The sequence below is a fragment of the Tachypleus tridentatus genome, chromosome 2 (genome assembly GCF_004210375.1).
Source record: "Tachypleus tridentatus isolate NWPU-2018 chromosome 2, ASM421037v1, whole genome shotgun sequence".
Classification (NCBI taxonomy): Eukaryota; Metazoa; Arthropoda; class Merostomata; order Xiphosura; family Limulidae; genus Tachypleus; species Tachypleus tridentatus.
Genome location: NC_134826.1, coordinates 67082562 through 67102509, shown reverse-complemented (window position 1 = coordinate 67102509; position 19948 = coordinate 67082562). Strand labels below are relative to the sequence as shown.

At 34.4% G+C, this 19948-nt stretch overlaps 1 protein-coding gene across 4 annotated transcripts in view; it reads right to left on the bottom strand.

The window, feature by feature from the left end:
- Positions 1 to 497: 497 nt before the first annotated feature.
- LOC143244086 (LHFPL tetraspan subfamily member 6 protein-like) overlaps positions 498 to 19948 on the bottom strand; it is a 46311-nt gene continuing 26860 nt past the window's right edge. Inside the window, exons 2-3 of one of the 4 annotated variants that reach the window (XM_076488138.1) lie at positions 4015 to 4113; positions 498 to 2105 (exon numbers count right to left, since the gene is read on the bottom strand). In XM_076488138.1, coding sequence (XP_076344253.1) covers positions 1987 to 2105; positions 4015 to 4113 — 218 coding nt within the window. In that variant the 3' untranslated portion in view covers positions 498 to 1986. Of the gene's footprint in view, positions 2106 to 3964; positions 4114 to 19948 lie in introns of all 4 variants that reach the window. The other 3 variants (XM_076488140.1, XM_076488141.1, XM_076488139.1) reach the window with 3 other exon arrangements.

Genomic DNA, 19948 nt, shown 5'->3' with positions numbered 1-19948 from the left:
TGAATTCTTACACGTGGGGCCCACGTGACTGGGATGTAACCTGATGCCCTGATGGTTAATGTGTATCCAAACAACAAATTGATTTAGTAAATATGACAAACGCCTGATGACGAACTTCGTGGACTTATAAAAGAGACTCGGGGTACAATTCACTTCCGAGTTGTCCAAGCCTCGATGATTTGTATATTGCTAATATTTGTATAACAAATGTTTAATTTTGCCACAATTCTGTTTTAACATAATCTATACGTTAATTGATTTGTCATTCAATTTAAATCAAATAAGTTATCACAATTCCTACTACGTTGATAATACATTGTTAGCTTGGGCGCAAAAATACATAAAGGATCATCAAATACAGGGATCGAATACCCAAATTTTACCGTTATAAACTTTGAAGCTTACCACTGAGGCATAGGAAAAAAGTTATAAAAATAAGATTTAGGAAACTGAAGCAAAATAGTTTGAGTACAGTGAGTACAGAAAAAATACAATTATTTGCTTGAATTCAAATTTATTTTCAGAATAATAAAATTCATATAGTGATAGAAACGTTAAAAAATAACACAGTATTTTATAATAATACTCACTTTAAATTGTACAGTGCTGCTAACTTTACACTAAAACTGTTATGATACTGACTGCATACATATTTCTACTGTTCTAGCCCAGAGTTTCCCAAAGTTTGCCACTTCCAGAGAGACGCAAAAAGATATCTTACAGGGTGGGACACGAGTGATTAGGGAAGAGCCAGTAGCGCAATAATGAAAAAAACACACAAAAAAACACAAAAAAAAACGTTTTAATATTTTTTTCTCATTAGTGAAAATAATAAGTAATGACTAAAACGTACATTTCTTTCCAATGTGTATCCGTGTTCTAGATCTCGTCACTTTGCTCGCTCTTTCACTTGTTCGTAAATAGAAAGGGCGTGCAGGAAACTAATTTTATTAAAGGGGGCGTGGATGACAAAATTTTAAATTTCGGGAAACTGTGTTCTAGACGAATAATAAACAAATGTAGGTGGAGCCTAATAAAAGGCAATAATACAAAGAAAGGGTTAAACCCGTGTCTTCAGAAAAATAATAGTATACGTTGCTCTAAAGGGGAGGGTGGAGTGGAAAGTTAAATTTTGATAATGTGTTATACTTTAAATCACAAAATACTGAGACTATTTGGCTAAAAATGTTTTAACCTTTATATATTACTGTTTCATAAAAAATGGAGAATGCATAAATTGCAAGAATTAATTTGTTTAATTCTGAAAAAAAGTCAATATATTCAGTTGTTTGTAATTCTTCCCCCGTCAAATCGGGATTAAAACCTTGGATATATTGTAGACTTTATTAATGATAGTTGTTCTTTAAAAAGTTCTATTCCAATAAAAACGAAAATAGCATACAACAAAATAGTAAATTACTAATTAGTCTATTAAACGTGAAATTCTAATAGATAAACATCCCTAATATATACATATATATTTCTCTAATTACAAACGTCACTCACGTGCAAAATACACATGACGGTTTGAAAATACCAGCCAATCGGCATCAATTTTATAAATTAATCTTTAAACTGTCCTTTATTAACCTTTGCTTTCAAATACATTTCATGAAAGAGTCAGTTGTATGTAGGACTTTTTTTTTCATATTTGGTCTGGCTTCAAATATACAAAAAAATATTAATATTATCCTAACGGAATGAAACCTTGTTCTTTTAAAACCAAAAAGACTCGGGTCCACAATTTACTTATCAAATATATCAAGTTTGCTTGTAAAAATCTCAAGGTAGCAAAATCTCCAACATTTGTTATTGTTTATTAACGATGAAACTGCTACGATTTTTTAATTTATTTTTTATAAACATAAATTGCCGTATTAAAGTTACCCACACGTATCTACTCTCTACCCCACTATTCCTTCTCCAATATCTCGAAAAAGCTGTTCCTAAGAAAATTTAAACGCTTGCAAAGCCCCTTCCTATAGGTCATATCCGGTATGAATGTGGTTTGATCCTCGAAGCCCAGAGAGATAGGAAAGAACAAAGAAACAGCATGACAACACCAGCACCCATCAAATAGAAGGACCACGACAGCTGACAAGTCCCTGAAAATAAATAAAAACGAAAACTGGATGTGAAGCGTATAATTATTTGGTTTCATTTCTGTCAGAAGCTTTACTTAAGACTCAACGAAAGTTAAATGTAAGGTATTATTTTAAATTTGTGATAAAAAATTGAAGGAGAACTGAAAACTAGGTAGCGTTTTCAAACTGATTCAAATTAGTCGTTAATAAAACCGTAAAAAAAAAAAAACTTCAGGAAGGAACCAGATTGGCTCCTTTGCGTCTCACGCCACCCAGAGGTACAGCGGCATATCTGTGAACTTATACTGCTAGAAATCGGGTTTCCATACCCGTGGTGACACAGAGCACAGACAGCTCTTTGTGTAGCTTTGTGCTTAATAACAAACAACATTGCCCCTTACAATCTCGGAAAATCTTAGCACCGTTTCGGCTGCCTTATGCTATGCCAATCTCTAAAAAAAATGTATCTAGTTTACCCAGCCTTAGGTTATGTCATAGCCCGATTCTTTCCTCACAAAAGTCTTAGCAGAGTTTGGTCGCCATTAGGCTACGCTAACGCCTGTGAGACAAAGAATCAAATCTTGCCTGTTTCTTTCTTTATCAAAATTACTTATTCATTAGTTCGTTAAAAATTATGGATGCATATATAAAATATGAAATACTTAACATACACAAACTGTTCGTTACAAAGTGCCGTCAGAGGCCACTTAAAACACATACATAAAATTGCTAACTTCTGTTCTCTCTAGAACTGGTGCATATCAGTTACTCGAGTAAATCAACAACACACATGCATCTTGGGTCACCTTTTATCACCTTACATTTTAAATTGTTCTCAGAACTAAAAGTTATGAATGGCTTCCAAAACGATATTAATTGAAATATACACTTTTTTGCGTGTAGGTGGGTAATTTTGTTTTTTTTAATTTCGCGCAAAGCTACATGAGAGCTATCTGCGCTAGCCCTAATTTAGCACTGTAAGACAAGAGGAAAGACAACTAGTTATCAACTCCCACCGCCAACTCTTGGGTTACTCTTTTACCAACGAATAGTGGGATCGACCGTCATATTATAACGCCCCCACGGCTAAAAGAGCGAGCATGTTTGGTGCGGCAGAGATTCGAACCCACGAACCCTCAAATTACGAGTCGAACGCCTTACCCTACCTGGCCATGCCAAGCCGTGGGGAACAGAAATCAAACTTAAAGATAATATCAAATCTTCTTACAATCCGCTGAAACTTTGTCAGAATTTATAGGCACAGGTATTTGTATAACGATGTACTAAAGTACGATTTACGTAATATAAATTAGAAGTGTCTGGCGAGAAGTACCCTATTTAATTGACCGTTTGGTTGTTGTTAAACGCAAAGTTATGTCACGGTCTGCCTGTTCTTTTCCCATAAAGGATATCGTAACACGACCTGCCACTGAACCAGTGAGGCGCAGTAAATGTTTTAAAATATATAGTTTAAAACGAATTATTAATAATGTCTTACACAACTTAAGTCTTGTAAATATTATAATGAGACACGCTATCTAAAAATATTTCGCAATGGAAGCTGTAGAACAAGTTCATACCTTCTTATTTGGATTCGGACTTTTGGTTTTTTCAACCTTCTCAGTTTGGTTTTTCCAAACTTAAACCTGTAGCAAGGATTAACTCAAGCCTCTATCACGTGATTACTCTTTCTTCAGTAAAGCAGCAAAGATTATCGAGAAAAACATAACTTTATTCTCAGTTGTGTATATCTTGAAAGGAAGTATTTCGTGAAGAAAGTTATTCGCTTCTATTCCATTATTTAAAATACAAAAGCCTGCATAAGCTAGACGAAATTATTAATACATCTTTCAGTTAATTTACGAAGATACAACACTGACCTAACACAAATCGCCTCGTGTTTCCTCCTGTTTACGAGGTTTTATCTTACCTAGATAGTAAGAATCGGATATTCCTCCGCACACCTCACGCACTTCCCTAATTCCCCATCCATTAGGATAGATGGCGCCACCTATGACAATTACAACACCTGTGAGAAAAAAAATTATATATATACACATATTAGCATTACCAATAAGAAAAAAATTCAAATTCCAGTGTAAAGAAAACATTTCCTACATTGTCGTTTAATGACATAAAAGACATAAGATTAAGCACCATAGAATTGATTTAAATAGTTGGAATTAGATAAGAGTAAAAAAAAAAAGAATTGAATATGCTTAAAAGCATACTTTCATAATTATATTATTAATTATAAATAAAAGTTTGTTTACTGGTAATCACCAATACACACAATAACCTCTCTGTGCTGGGTAATCACCAATACACACAATAACCTCTCTGTGCTGTGCTATCACGAGTAACAAAACTCGATTTTTAGCGGTATGTATCGCAGAGCTACTTAAAGGATGGGGGGCTGAAACAGCAATAAAAACTAATGACAAAATTTTACATACACGACAAGGGGCGAGCAATAGGAATTGTAGGAATTGTTTGTTTCAGCTCAAAGACACTTTAGGCTATTTGCTGAGCTTACCATGGGGAACAGGACCTTGGATTTTAGCGTTCTAATTCCGTATGCTTAAAATATTTTGCCTTAGAACAAAGTTTTAAAATAAGAACTGTGTCCTTAATTACAATTAAATAGAGTCGCGTGATGTTAGTGTCTTAGAACGTGAAGTCAGAGAGTGCACTAGCACTTTATATGTAGATGACACAAACGGCTACACTAAAGCCATACAAAAGCCATCTGGAGTTTCTTATCTGCAGGTCATCAGAAGATAGATATAAAGAGCTACTGGCATAGTCGCTGTATCTCCGGTGTATATGCCGCTTTTCAGCTATACAGATTGTCCTAATGTAAAAAACAACAACAAAAAAAACAGTGAGTAGCCAAAACCGAGACTTTTACTTTTGTTCATCAACAGGCTTTAGGCCTGTCCAGCTCTGGCAGTAACTATAACTTAGTTTATCATTATTTGATAGAACAAAATAGCCTTCACGATCTTTGACTACCTGTTGTATTATTATTTTATATAAAATTGACTTATGAAGTTTTAGAATACACTCTGTAACCTAGTAACCCATGGACGCCATCTTATAAAAAAGTAAGCAAACAAGTATAAGGAAAATAATTGTCGTTTAATTAAAACAACAAAAAAACAAACTTTGGAGCTGGCTATTGAACTTGAAAAAAAGGAACCACAAATGTTAGGGATGGTTAGCTTAGCTAGCTGTTTTAACATTATATGAGAATAAAATCTCTATATTACTGACTTCCTCATTGACAAAGTAAATAGAGCCAAAATTTACATTCGTAAAATGTTACTTTTTTGTAAATTAGTATTAAAATATAGTTTGTTTGTTTTTTATTTTCGCTCAAAACTACAGGAGGGCTATCTATGCTACCGCCCTCAAATGTGCAGTGTAAGACTAGAGAAAAGACAGCTAGTCATCACCACCCACCGCCAATTCTTGGGGTACTCTTTTACCAACGAATAGTGGGATTGACCGTCATATTATAACGTACTCACGGATGAAAGAGCGAGCATGTTTGGCGTGACGGGGATTTGAACCCACGACACTCAGATTACGAGTCGAGTGCCTTAACCACCTGACCATGCTGGGTCTACCAGGGGTATCGAAACCCGGTTTCTAGCAGAATAAGTTCAAAGACATACAGCTGTGCCAAATTTCCTCATTTAATGAAAAATAATAATTCTACTTTTATTTCAAGAATTTCTAACTCAAAAGTGTTTTAGAACTGATATTTATGCAGTCATTAAATAATATGTATTTGTCGTAATTTGCAAAAAAAAAAAGTAAATAAAAGGTTCAACTTTAATTTGTGTCAATGAATCTTGTCTGTAATCAATCCGTGTTAGGCTTCATATTTTTAGGTAAGCTTTATTACTCATTCCAAATAATAGGTCCTGTTTATATTTGTTAAGAATTTGTCTTAGAAATGTAGTGATCTCTATCTTGGTTTGGGAATAACTCAGACCAAACAACTACGTGCCACTAGATAGAGAAGATTTTAAACTTGTGTGTATCAACGTAGAGTAAGCATGAAACAGTAAGTTATGGTTTATCTAACCATTTGTAACTAAAACAAAATGTCGCTAAAGCCAGAGTCGAACGAAAACCAATTAATTAAAGTGTAACAACAGCAGAAATTTAAAAGTAAAACTTTTAAATAGTTAGGACACAAAATTATCACACACAGACACACAGGACTTGATACAAACGTTAATAAACAATACAACATAAGTCTCAAAGTTATTAATTTCAATAAATAAAGAAATTATGAACAAGAAATAAAAATAAAAACACAATATTTTAAATCGAACCACTTATCTAGACCGATAGTAATATGGAGCAACAAATAGAAATAATTTATGCTAATTATATCTTGTGAACTAACATGTTTAAGTCAAGGAAATGTTTTATTTATTAGTTATGGCATGAAGTTATATCTTATTTGACTAGCTATCACCACAATTTGCCCAATCTTTCGCAACATTATATTTTACGTAACCGTTAGGAGTCGCTCATGTCGTTTTGTAACACAACCATACTCACAATCAACGTGCTCGAGCTAGAAGGTGAATTAATGCTTTGATAAATAGCTAAAATTCATAGTTATAATACACCATAAGAGGAATAAATTAAAGGTTAAGGAAATCAGAAGAAAATGACTGTATAATTCTGTATCTCGCACACTAGCTACACAGAGTTGTGTAAGCTTATGTTCACGAAGTTCACGTTACTCGGGAACAAACCACATATCTGGAAAAATATCTTAGGAATCTCTTTTGACGTTCTTTTTGTTCCTGAAATTGTTTGCTTATTGAATTATACCTTTTTAAAGCCATATAAATATTGCTCTATGACATCAGGTGAGTTTCGTTAGACTTGATGAATAGTATTATTACGCAAAGGAAAAAAACATTCCGATGAGCTAAATCATTATTCTCGGATTACTTTTACGTTTGTCATATTTTATGAACATAAATACATAAAATAGTTTGTTGTTGTTTCTTTTACTTATTAAGAATAACTATATTTGTTAGATATAATTTGATCTCGACCAGGAATATTTTAGCAAAAATCACGAGGGCAAGCCTAACAAAGGTAATGTCATTTTGAAAAGTGAGAATCGAGGCCACTGATAAATCTTTTGGTCTTTGCAGTGTTTTTTTTTTAACGATTTATAGCCAAAAGTGATTACTACTGCAATTGGCAAAACAAATCCTAAAATAAAATAAATATATTAACAAATATTAACCTAGGTGAAAATGACTGAATAAACAAAACTGAACCTCTCGATCAACAGCAACAAAATATAAGAACTTCTTTCGAAAAACTTTTGGAAATTTCGTGACCATAAAAACGGATGTAAACAACATACAAATTAGACTATTTTAAATCAGAAACTGAAAAGTAACTACAATTAATGCGATTTTGTAAAATATTTCTATTGCAAAAAAAAACACAACAAAAAATAAAGTCTTAATATTAATGACTAGCAGATGCCCTTCGAAAGAATTTGGGAAATTTTCTGAAAGTAGTAATGAAAAAATGTAAAACGTGCAGTCAACCAAATTACTTAGATTCGAAGGTATGAACAGTGAAAGTCTTTCACAAAAAAAAAAAAAACATGTTTGTTTTTAACAATTTTTTTCTTCTCAGATTTACCGTTCAGCACAAAGAAAGACTAACAAAGTGATATCGATATGAAATTTTAGGAATTGCAATAATAATAATCTTCCTGTAATGAATGTTTGAAAATAAGAATTTTGATATATATTTGTTTTCTAAGACTAACCGTTCAGACGATAGAGAGTGTGAAAACATTTGTATATATTACACACACACACAAAGATATCTGTTAAGGTAAGTTAAAATCTAAAAAAAAAGAGAATACGTCAAAAGGAAGGATAGCGTGAATTGTACGCAACGTTACCAAACCTTAGAAGAAACTTAATGAAATAAAATTAAATAATTGAATTCCATGATGAAAAAATATTAAAAACAAAACACTCACAGCCAAAATACAAACATCCAGCATCCGGGCACAAATGATAAGGTAAGTCATTATCTAACGTGCCCTGGCTTTTTGAAATACGGGCAGAAGTAAGATCCAAACTGCGGGGCCTTGGCATGGCCTGGTGATTAGGGCACTCGACTCGCAATCTGCGGGCTGCAGGTTCGAATCCAACTTCCACTAAACCCATGGTCACCCGCGATAATGACAATGTGATGATTAATTCCACTATTTGTTAAAAGAATAGACCAAGAATTGGCGGTGGGTGGAGACGACTAGGTGCCTTCCCTCTTATCTTTCACTGTTAAATCAGGAATGACTAGCACAGATAGCCCTCGTGTAGTTTTTCGCGAAATTCGAAACAAATCAAACCCAAACTGTGTTGGGAGTACCCCATCTATCCAGTTTAACCTCAACTTCCAAATGAGATAAATGGTAACGAAAATAAGAAATGACTAATAGAATGTAGAGTGTTAATGTGGAGACAGTAAAATAGTCCTTAAAGTCAGCATTCCAGTCCAAGTATGATTATTGAAGGTATTACTGTACAAAGCCTAACCTAAATTATTTACTCTGCACAAAAACAAAATATTGTCTTCTAAGAGTAAATGAAACTAAAATTCAGAACAACAAATATTTTTATTCCTTGCTTTTGAATAATTCTTCTCGCGGTTCGTGGCATGGGCACGTTTTACTAACGTCACGATAGTATAAATTGCAACGTTAAGTTTTCTTATGTAACGTCATTTTAGTGTCTAGTGCCTAATTGACTGACAACACACTACTGCATAGTGGTGCGAGTGGTTAAAAGAGGTGACCCTTCCAAACGACCTCATTTTGGGGAAATAACTGGGAAGTAAATGATTAAAGTCGGTTTACTGTATGTTAATTAGTTAAACATATGTCTTCCACTTGGTGACACGCAAGTCAAGTTTTGTTAAAATGTAAAAAACACAATTAGAAGGATGTTTACAAGGCACATCCTGCTACTGCGGCCCAAGTGAGAACAGTTGTTGGGTCGGTAATAGCCCACTAGAGGGCCCTGAGCAGGAACATGTTTTATCTCTTACCTATTCCCTAAAAATATACTAATTGCATTATTTCTACAAACCAGGCGATACATGAGCATAATCCACTTATCAAAGAGTTCTTTCTACTCGCATGCTAACGTCGCTACGCCGTTATCTCGTTCAAACGATGTACGCTGTGCGTGAACTACACTTGACAGCTAATTAAACGCATGCGTACACACTTCAGGCGTGTATAAATGAAGCGTGTTCCGCTACTGCCATTTTTAAATGTCCATCCCTTACCGAGTGATGTGTATTTGGTTCATATTTAGTGAAAATGTTTTTATATATTTCTTTTTCAAATAAGTACTACACTAATGTTCTCGTGAAAACAATAAAAACATTCTGTTTTTTAAATTATCTGGGGCTCCAAGAAATTGTTAATTGTGCTAATGTATCTGGGGCTCCAATTATTTGTTAAGTGTTCTAATGTATTTGGGGCTCTAACTAACTGTTAAGTGTGTTAATGCTACCACAAGCAGTCGCTGATAAACATTATCGAAGATATATAAGAAATGTTACAATAAAGATAAACTGGTTTGAAAAAACACTGAAAACTACATCATTGTGGAGCTGAGAGAGACGTTAAGTACTTAAGGTTCACAATCTACATTCGAACCTAAACTCACATTTAGGTCATTATTACAGAAATTCTTAACACAATTCTTGCATGTGCTGGAAAACGAAGAAAATATACACTTTTGAAAAAGAAAACAAAACTTTAGAGCTTTTAAAATGTAACAAAATATTTCAACAGCGAAATAATGAAATCCATTACTAACGGAAAATTCGGAAATTCAAAAGCTTCCTTCTTGTGATCAAAAGAGGTTCTTAATCGATTCTACGCAACACCCTACTTTACTAAGTATGTGATATGTAACCTTCCCACATATCCAGTTTAGAACCGTGTTATTCCGTTTAGTTCAAATTTCGCTCCAATTTGTCCTCAGCTTTATAAACGTAAATTTCAATTTTAAAGATGGAAAGTTATAAATATTAAAATGTAATAATTTCAAAACGTAGCTAAAACATTTAGGTACGAAACACAGTAATCAGGGTTTCCAGAATTACAAGTACAACATTTCTACAGAACGTTACGTAATCAAAGAGACTTCTTAATAGATCAATAGATTGGTTCCAGAAAAGTCTAAACAAAAATGCTACAAACATACCGAAAATTTTATCATAAATGATAAATATATAACCGAGTACCTCTCCCCTGTGCCCCCCCCCCAGTGACACAGCTGTATGTTTACGGAATCACACAGTTAAAAACCGGGTTTAGATACCCGTGGTTGGCAAAGCACAGATGTCCCATTGTGTAGCTTTTTGCTTTATTATAAATAAATAAATCTCTCTCCATTACGCCCGGCATGGCCTAGTGGTTAAGGCACATCGACTCGTAATCTGAGAGTAGCGGCTTCGAATCCCCGTCACACCAACCATGCTCACTCTTTCAGTCGGGAGGACGTTACAGTGTGACGCTCAATCTTGCTATTCATTGGTTAAAGAGTAGCCTAAGAGTTGGCGGTGAGTGGTGATGACTAGCTGCCTTCTCTCTTGTCTTAGACTCCTAAATTAAGGTCGGCTAGCAGATATCCCTCGAGTAGCTTTGCGCGAAAAACAAAGCAAACTCTCCCCATTAAATCTAGTAACTCATTATTTTACCTACGACCATCATATCGGTAGCTAGATATAGGATTGGTTTTATTTTGAAAGAATATTTATGTAAAAATAAAACTAGTACAGTATATTCCATCGACAGCTATGAAACTGCTTATGGGAACAAGACTATATGGTCATAACGAGTGATGAAAGCGAAATACTTCCTGGTAAAAATAGATAAAAAAACAATGTTTTTTCACCACCCATAGAAATAGCCTGAAAAGAGCCACTCCCATGTGCATTTTTCCGCTTCTCCTGGCCCGGCATGGCCAAGCGTGTTAAGGCGTGCGACCTCGTAATCTGAGGGTCGCGGGTTGGCATCCCCGTTGCGCCAAACATGCTCGCCCTTTCAGCCGTGGGGGCGTTATAATGTGATGGTCAATCCCACTATTCGTTGGTAAAAGAGTAGCCCAAGAGTTGGCGGTGGGTGGTGATGACTAGCTGCCTTCCCTCTAGTCTTACACTGTTATATTAGGAACGGCTAGCACAGATAGCCCTCGAGTAGCTTTGTGCTAAATTCAAAAACAAACAAACAAACAAACCGCTTCTCCTTGTCGAGTTTTTGGTCTTATAGCAATAAAGAACCTAACGGGGCAACAACCATATCGCGTGGGTAATGAATGCTTGTTGTAAAACGAATTCTCCTAGCTTCTAGGTTTCCTCGAATAAAACCAAGCAATCCAACAATAGCCAGGTAGGGAGGTACACAGAGATCCAGGTCGTTTGACCAAATAGCAACTAGAGAGAAATATGTCACAGAAATAAGTTTAAACAACCTGATTTTCCTATTTACACGTATTATCTGAACCTTCTCCCCAAAAAAAAGAAATATTCCCTCCCTCAACAACATCTCAAACATAAAAGGGAAAAAAAAGACCCGGGGATGACAGAAGAGGGTAATGACAAATTTACAAAGATGAACTAATCTGTTTAATTTGATTGGTAACTGAATATTTTATTTTGTTCACAATTAGATTATTCGAGCTTAGTTCTGATGAAATATTAACCACTCTGGCTTAAGTGCCAATACAATAGGAAGAAATAACGTTTAAAACTCAAGTTATTGACTTGTGTTTTTATTCCAATCTGTTAAAATAAACAGAGTGAAAAAAGCGATTTCGACCAACTTTTGTTACATAAAATACATCCCAGCAGAAAATACTGAAACGAATTTCAACAGGTGATAATATTTGTGTCTACATTTTTTCTGTGCGATATGCATGTTTTATTGGTTAACTCTCGAACCAACAACGTTGCGAATTCACGAGCACGTTGGTGTAAAAATAGTTCAGAAGAAATGTGTTTGAAAACCTACTGATAGTTTTACTGTTACGTATGCTTATTAAAGAAAGAATACCTACTGCTTTTCTTTCACGTATTTTATATAACTGAGTCACAGTTTGCTAACAATGTCGCTGTGAGAAATTATCAGTCTGATGGATTACAGATCATTAATAGAAGAGTAAACTTGCCTCACGTTAAGACTGTTCCATTCGTGTCCAAATATGCCACAAAGTGAGGCCACTTAAATATCTCTTAAGGTTAAATAATGGTCCATAAATAGCATGGCAGGTCCTTTATTCGTCTATTTTTACGCCTTGTTCGTTCCAATTTAGTTAAAAGCAAAAAAAAGCGAAACCACTTTTATAAATGTGTGGTAAATCGAGTTATGTAACTCAATTTACAGTTCAGCATAAGGGGTAGACAAAAAATGAAAGGTCTTTATTAACTGACGCAACAAGTACTGTACAGGACTGTTTAGAGAATGGTCGATGGACAGGTAAAATGTGGCTATTATAAATGTAATAAATCTGCGTTCTGGAATCGTGTGAAACATGGGGAAAACAACAACAAATTAAGTTAATTTTTCAATGATTAATTCAAGTATAGAAGATTCAAGTTACTGCTATCACGAACCATGATAGTGATCCATAATAGCATCCGACCAGGAATTTTACAAAAATTCTAATAAAACATACTGACAAAACCATCTTAGAAAGCAGACATGTTCTTGAAACAACACTAAGAAACCTTCTTTCTCAATGGATAAAGCTGTTAAAATATTGATAATAGCAAAAAGTTTGATTTTCTAATTGTTATACAAAATTCCATTTCTTTTTCATATTATTATTACTGTTTTCATATTTTTCTTGTTTCAAAAGCCTATGAAAAAAAACAAAAAACAAAACGGCTATCAATATCTTATTCAAACTTGAGTGAATCTATGATTAAGTCCTGCGCCGGTTACAGAGCTATTTTTATGTTGATTCTTGAAAGAGAAGGAGAAATCCTATCAGTTTTTCATCACGACCGGCATACAGCACAAAGAGCTATGTATACTGCGCGAAAACCTATGCATAGCTACTAAACAAACTCCTACGAAGGTTATAGGGCTATTTTTAAGTTGATTGTTGAAAATTAAGATTTCCATCCTCTAAAATTTTCTAGATTTTCCATATTATTTGAATGTTGTTATGATAATTGGAAATGCTCTCTTCTGTATAAAATAGTTAGACGTTCTTCATTTTTTTCACTCTGTAGAAGTTCTCTAAGACCTTCACTTTACATCATTGAAAAACTGTGTTAATTCATGTAAATTAGAAAATAATTTGTGTACTTTATAGTACATTAGTTGGAAACTGCTACATGAACAATTCACCATATCTTGAGTTTTCTGTTGCACTTTGTCTCTACGTGGGTTTATGTGGCTATTTCAGCAAGTATTCTAACAGTAGACGATTACCATGGTAGGCGCGATTTATGCTAGTAGTTTTCATACTCCACTGATATTTTCAAAGCATATTTTAGAATTATTTTTTACTATTATTCATATTTTTGTTTCACAAGCCTGTAGCAAAATCCGCTGAGTATTTTGCAACAAAAACCTAGACAGGTGTACTCTATGAAACACTGTGAATATCTGACCTATTTTTCATGGAAAATTGATTTACATGACTATAAATACATAAAATATGTGATGTTGTTGAAGGTGGTTTCCTTTGTACTCGACGCTTGTTTAAGCCTCAGGTATCAAAAAACACCTGACTCAATAAATACTTGATGGGTGAAAAAAAAGTCATTGAGCGGTAAACTGTTGAAAAACATACAACATTCAATTGAATGCACATGCACGGATGTAGCTTAAAATTTATTTTCCAAAAATGGACATAAAAATTTAAGAAACATAATAATTAAAAATTGTTAATTTAAAAAGAGGAACAGGGATCGTAAAAGAAGTACAAAAAACACGTTTAATAAAAATGAAATATTATATTTTTAAATCCACAACTTGGAACTCTAAACAAAGTAAACCAGCTAGACTCGAAACTCATGCTATAAATCCCTATTTCTGAGTCCCTAACTGTAAATTTGAAATAATAATTTATGAATTTTTGGTCTCATTTGTTCATGTATTTTTGACGATCCCTATTTCTAAATTAAGAATTTATAATTATTTTGTTTATACTAAGTGTACAATATATTGAAATCCAACTCTAGTAAGTACAATATTTGCTTGTAAGTTATAGATATAGGTAGGCTTATCGAAACTTATGTAAAAATTATGTAATTAATGTATTTTTATCTTAACGGAGGATGAATAAATATTCATCTTTATCATTAATTTATTTTATATACATGTTATGCGTGATTGACTGAAAAAAGGTTTTTTGATAAAATATTTTCTTCTGCGTTCAGTGAATGAGTTAACTGTTATAGAACAATATTTACTACAAATATCGTACGAAGGGGCTGTGTATTTATGTGATTTGAATTTCGCGCAAAGCTACACGAAGGCTATCCGCGCTAGCCGTCCCTAATTTAGCAGAGTAAGACTAGAGGGAAGACAACTAGTCATCACCACCCACCGCCAACTCTTGGGCTACTCTTTTATTAACAAATAGTGGGATTGACCGTCAATATTTATATCGCCCCCACGGTTGAAAGGGTGAGCATGTTTGGTGTGACAGGGATTCGAACCTGCAACACTTGGATTACGAGTCGAGTACTTTAACCACCTGGTCATGCGAGGCCGTGTACTTATGTGAGTGTTTCAGTTTCTGTTAGTGCATATAGTAACCGTAAGTGCTTAAGACTTTTAAAAATTGTATTAAACTAAGAAATGTATTAAGGACGTAGTTCAGTCATATTCTGTATCAAGATTATTGCAAAACAAAAATTAATGAAACACACCGTAAAACATGATCATCACACACATATTTTTGTTTGTTTGTTGGAAGTTCAACATAAAGCAACACAACGGGCTATCTGTACTCTGTCTACCACGGGTATCGAATTCCGGATTCTAGTGTTGTGAGTCAGTAAATATACGTCTATGCTAGTGGTGGTTTAACACATGGAATCTAGGGAAAAGAATTCTAAAACTATTATTTCAGGAAGAATAATCCTTACTACAACTGATCAAGGGCGTCCAAACCCTCTCTTTCCCCTCAGTGGTACGTTTTCGGACTTATGCTGCTATAAACTGGGTCTCGATTCCTGATAGCCTTTTGTGTAACTTTATGCTTAATAACACACCAAACAAATAAACCGAACCTCCCGTTCCACAGCAGAAAAGAAAAGAGTAGAAAATTAGGGAAAGAGTAGGAAATCATTAATAGCCGCGAATGTTTTTGGACAGGATTAAACTAAATATTCTCCGATTCGATTTTATTCCTCGTCAGGATTTCTACCACACTACCCTGAAACTGATATTATTTTAGTCACGATTAGAGTAAATTAAACTATGAGACATTGGTTGTGGTCAAGTATATTAAACGAAGGAGTTACATCTCCTGAGTCGAAAACTGCAATTATATCTCAAATCGGTCAAGAGATGGCGAAGTTATGAGCTAAAAGTTTGTACTTTGAAAAAAAGGAAGAGAGAGAGAAATTGGGATCCATTTGTATGAACCGTTATGCCGCAGCTGTAAAGTAGAGATGTAAATGTCAGATCATTTATTTGTTTTCTGGAATCTTTCACACTCGTATTCTCATATGAAAACGGGTGTATGAATCACCTGTAGTGTGCAAAATATTTAAAATAGCTTTACACTCTTAAAGGGTCCTTTCTTTCAAGATGTGGTCGATTTAACACCCACCGTAGAAGAGAACTTTTCCGAAATATTTTAGCCCCAGTCTGGCAAAGGCTGCTTTCCTTCTAGTTTTACACTGCTAAATTAGGAACGGCTAGCGCATATAGCCGTCGTGTAGCTTTGCGCGAAATTCAAAACAAACAAACTGCCAAAGGCCAGGTTTGGGCTAACTAGATTACTCAAGTTTTCTTTGCCGTCACTGTCCTTACACCTTAAGTGACACTAGTAAAAAACTTTCAATACGAATATATAGGTTTTATTTATACGTACGTACTACAGAAAATGCTGTGTTTTTGACGGTACAGAAATAATTTATCTTTCGGATTTATTGTTGCTAATTTGCGGTTTGGTTTGTTTGGTATGTTTTGAATTTCGCGCGAAGCTATCTACGCTAGCCGTCCCTAATTTAGCAGTGTAAGACTAGAGGGAAAGCAGCTAGTCATCACCACCCACCGCCAATTCTTGGGCTACTCTTTTACCAACGAACAGTGGGATTGGCTGTCATATTATAAGACTCCCACGGCTGAAAGGGCTAGCATGTTTGGTATGATAAAAATTCAAACTCGCAATCTTCAGATTACGAGTCGAGTGCCTTAACCACCTGGCGGATTAGAGTGACTGTCAAAAACAAAGCTAAAACATTCATTATTTTTTTGAAAATTCTGGATGCTCTCTTGCCTTAAACTTTATATATTTGTCACTTGTTGAATCTTGAAACGAAATTAACCATGAAACTTTCATTTCTTCGTGTGAAATTTTAGAAGATAATTCTAGAACACTGAATCTAACAGAAGAAAAAAGAAAGCAATCCTAGAGATTTGTACTTCAAAAAAATAAAAGATAAAAACAAACTCTGAGCCATTTGTGTGAGCCGTTTTGCCGCGACTAAAACATAGAGACATATGTCGAACTTTGCACAAAGCTACAGCACAGGAGAGTTACTTGCTAGAACTTCCTTAGATTTTAAAGTAATAATTCATATGAAGGCCACGCAGCTTGTCAACGGCAATTGGCGCTACCCTTGCAAGATCGAATAGTGGGATTTGACAATCGCATTTATTACGCACATACGGTCTTAATGCGCAGAGCAGATTATTACCAAATACCATTAATTTAAAATTGGCACACTAACTATCAAAATAGTAAAAACATTTTTTTCAGTTGCCAGTTTTAAGGGGGTATTGACTGTCTCGATACCTTATAACATAAAATACATTTCAACGTTATAAATGGTAATTCTGCTATTTTACGGTAGAGAACGCTTTATCTAACTGACCATCAACTACGAGATACGACTAGCAAAACTTTACTTCAGGTTACTATTATTATTATTTGCTGCACAATAGGCAATAATATTGAAAACAAATATTTAAGTGGAGCTATCCTGGTTACAGCTAAACAGGATTTGGGAAGGATTTGAAATTCCAAAAGGTTTGACTATTTTTTTATCTAACGTTTTCTTACAAACTTGCAAGAACATCATACGGTACGCGCAAAAGACGAGTCCTAGCTCCATCTTGTACAAAAATCAAATGTATATAATTGCATTTTTGTAACTCTAGACTGAATAACAATAAACGAATAATATAAAAAGACAAATAGCACAGCGAGTTCTCCGTGGCTTATACTAGTTTGTTTGTTTTTTTATGTTTTATTGGTTACTATCTGAGCTAGCCGTCCCTAATTTAGCAGTGAAAGACTAGAAGGAAGGCAGATAATTATCACCACCCATCGTCAACTCTTGGGCTACTCTTTTACCAACGAACAGTGGGATTGACTGTCACATTATGACACCACCAAGGCTAAAAATACGAGCATCTTTTGTGTGACGGGGATGCGAACTCGTGACCTTCAAATTGCGAGTCAGGCGCTCTAACCACCTGGCCATGTTTAAAAGTATAACATGAATTTTGACACGGAATGTCCTTACCAAGGATTTTTCATGTTCATGTTGAACATGCAAAAAATGCGCGCGTTTACAAGTTTGAAACAAAGCTATAACATACAAGTTCGTTTCTAATAAACTTCACTTATACTCTCGTCACCTTTAGTGAAGAGACGTTCAATTATTGTCCACACTTTTGATTTATTTTTTGTGAAGGTATATATGGATCAAATTGTAATTATGCTTTGAAATCACGGATATTTGTCAAAATGTCAGTGTCTTTATATGTTAGCCCTAAACACTCACACATACAGCAATCGACCTTGGAAACGTGTCTGAAATAAACGGGGCAAAATACGCTAGTAAGCAAAGAGAGAGTATCACCAACATACAAATAAAAATTTAACGATTGGCTGCAAATCGCACCAATCCAACAGCTCCTGTTTGATACCCCTTTTTGTAGAAATTTACGTTTTTTTCTTATGGCTCGTTGGTTCCCATAAGTTTTGAACATGTACGGTTGCTTTCGACTAAATGTTAATAGCCTTAACACTAGTCTTTCGTACTTGTTAGGCATGGCGCAGATAGCCTAGTTGCTTTACCCCATGAAACATCAAACCAATCAACCAACATGTTAGGCGAAGGGATTGTTGGATTTTATCTATGTAACTATTGTTTCAGAATAGATAAAACAAAAAATAAGAAAATTTATTATATTTAATAACAACCAATTTTCATACAGTATACCGTTTTCGTTTGAACGTCAATCATAACATTTTTGGTTGCTGAAAGTTACGATACAGTTTATTTATTTCAGACTTGCAAAATCATTCCTTTACGCATACTAGCGATTAATCACGAAACTTGATTTTTGAACAAGTTGTCTTGCTTAAATAATGCTCAAGCGTATCATTGTCAATCCGTGTATCTTTTAAAACAAGTAAAAATTCTGTGCTGTGATGCACACTTTAAAAATGTAAAAGAAATAATCAAATCTTTTCATGTTTATTGTTACTTTCATTAACAGTACTGGTTATAGTAGTTAGTTAGACAACGAACTATCTGTGATGTGCCCACCACGAGTATCGAAACCAAATTTTGGATGTTATATAAGCCTTCAGACTTGCCGCTCTGCTATTTGGAGTGTGAACATTGTATACTTTTTTATTTATTGTTTATTATTAGAGACAAAGAGCCACTTTCCAACGGATTTTACATCAATAATGGTGGTTTAGGATGGGAACTAGTACTTTTGGGTTCCCCAAATAAAGCATGCCATTGTTTTATTTATTGTTCCTTTCATTTCTAATACTGGTATATCTACTTGTTATATCAAATATAATTACAATGATTTTAATTTGTCGTTAATTATTGAAATTTTTACTGTAAAAGGTTGTTTTACATTGTCAATTTAAAATATGTATTTAAATCTAATCTAAACCTTCTAAGATGGCCGAAACGCATAAGTTATTATTGGGATTATGACCGAAAATATCGTTAACAGCTAGGGTGTTCAACTTATGATACGTTTCTACTTATATAGATTAGGATACATTATAGCACACTTATAATTATTCAGCTGTATTGACGGCTGTATTAACTAAGTTAATCTTAACTTAGTTTTGCTCTTACTACATAGCTTACTCTGATTGTAAGCTAATATTATTTGTGATGGAGTATTATTACTTGTTATGACGCAGATAAGCTTCGATTGCACCAGTAACATCAACACAAAGAAAAGATCACAGACCCCAAGATTGTTATATGTCACCAGTATGGGAAATTAGTTTCTAAATCCTACAGAAGATATCATCATTCTGGAATTCGTGATAGACCTGGTGGTCTGGTCTTATATTCTCAAAAAGAAAGAGATCCCCGTCTTTTTATTTTTGCCCCGAGGCCCCTAAATTGTTTGTTATGCCACTGATTAGTGGACCTAATTGAACGTGTTTAGCCCACTTGACTCACAAGTTCGAAAAGGTAACAAGAACGTAAATATTTACATATGTTTTTATATTAAATATTGGCAAGATAAACATTTGGTCTGTGAATCAATAAAATCGAATTTAGGTAATAAAATAAATGGTTTGATCTGCTAACTTCAA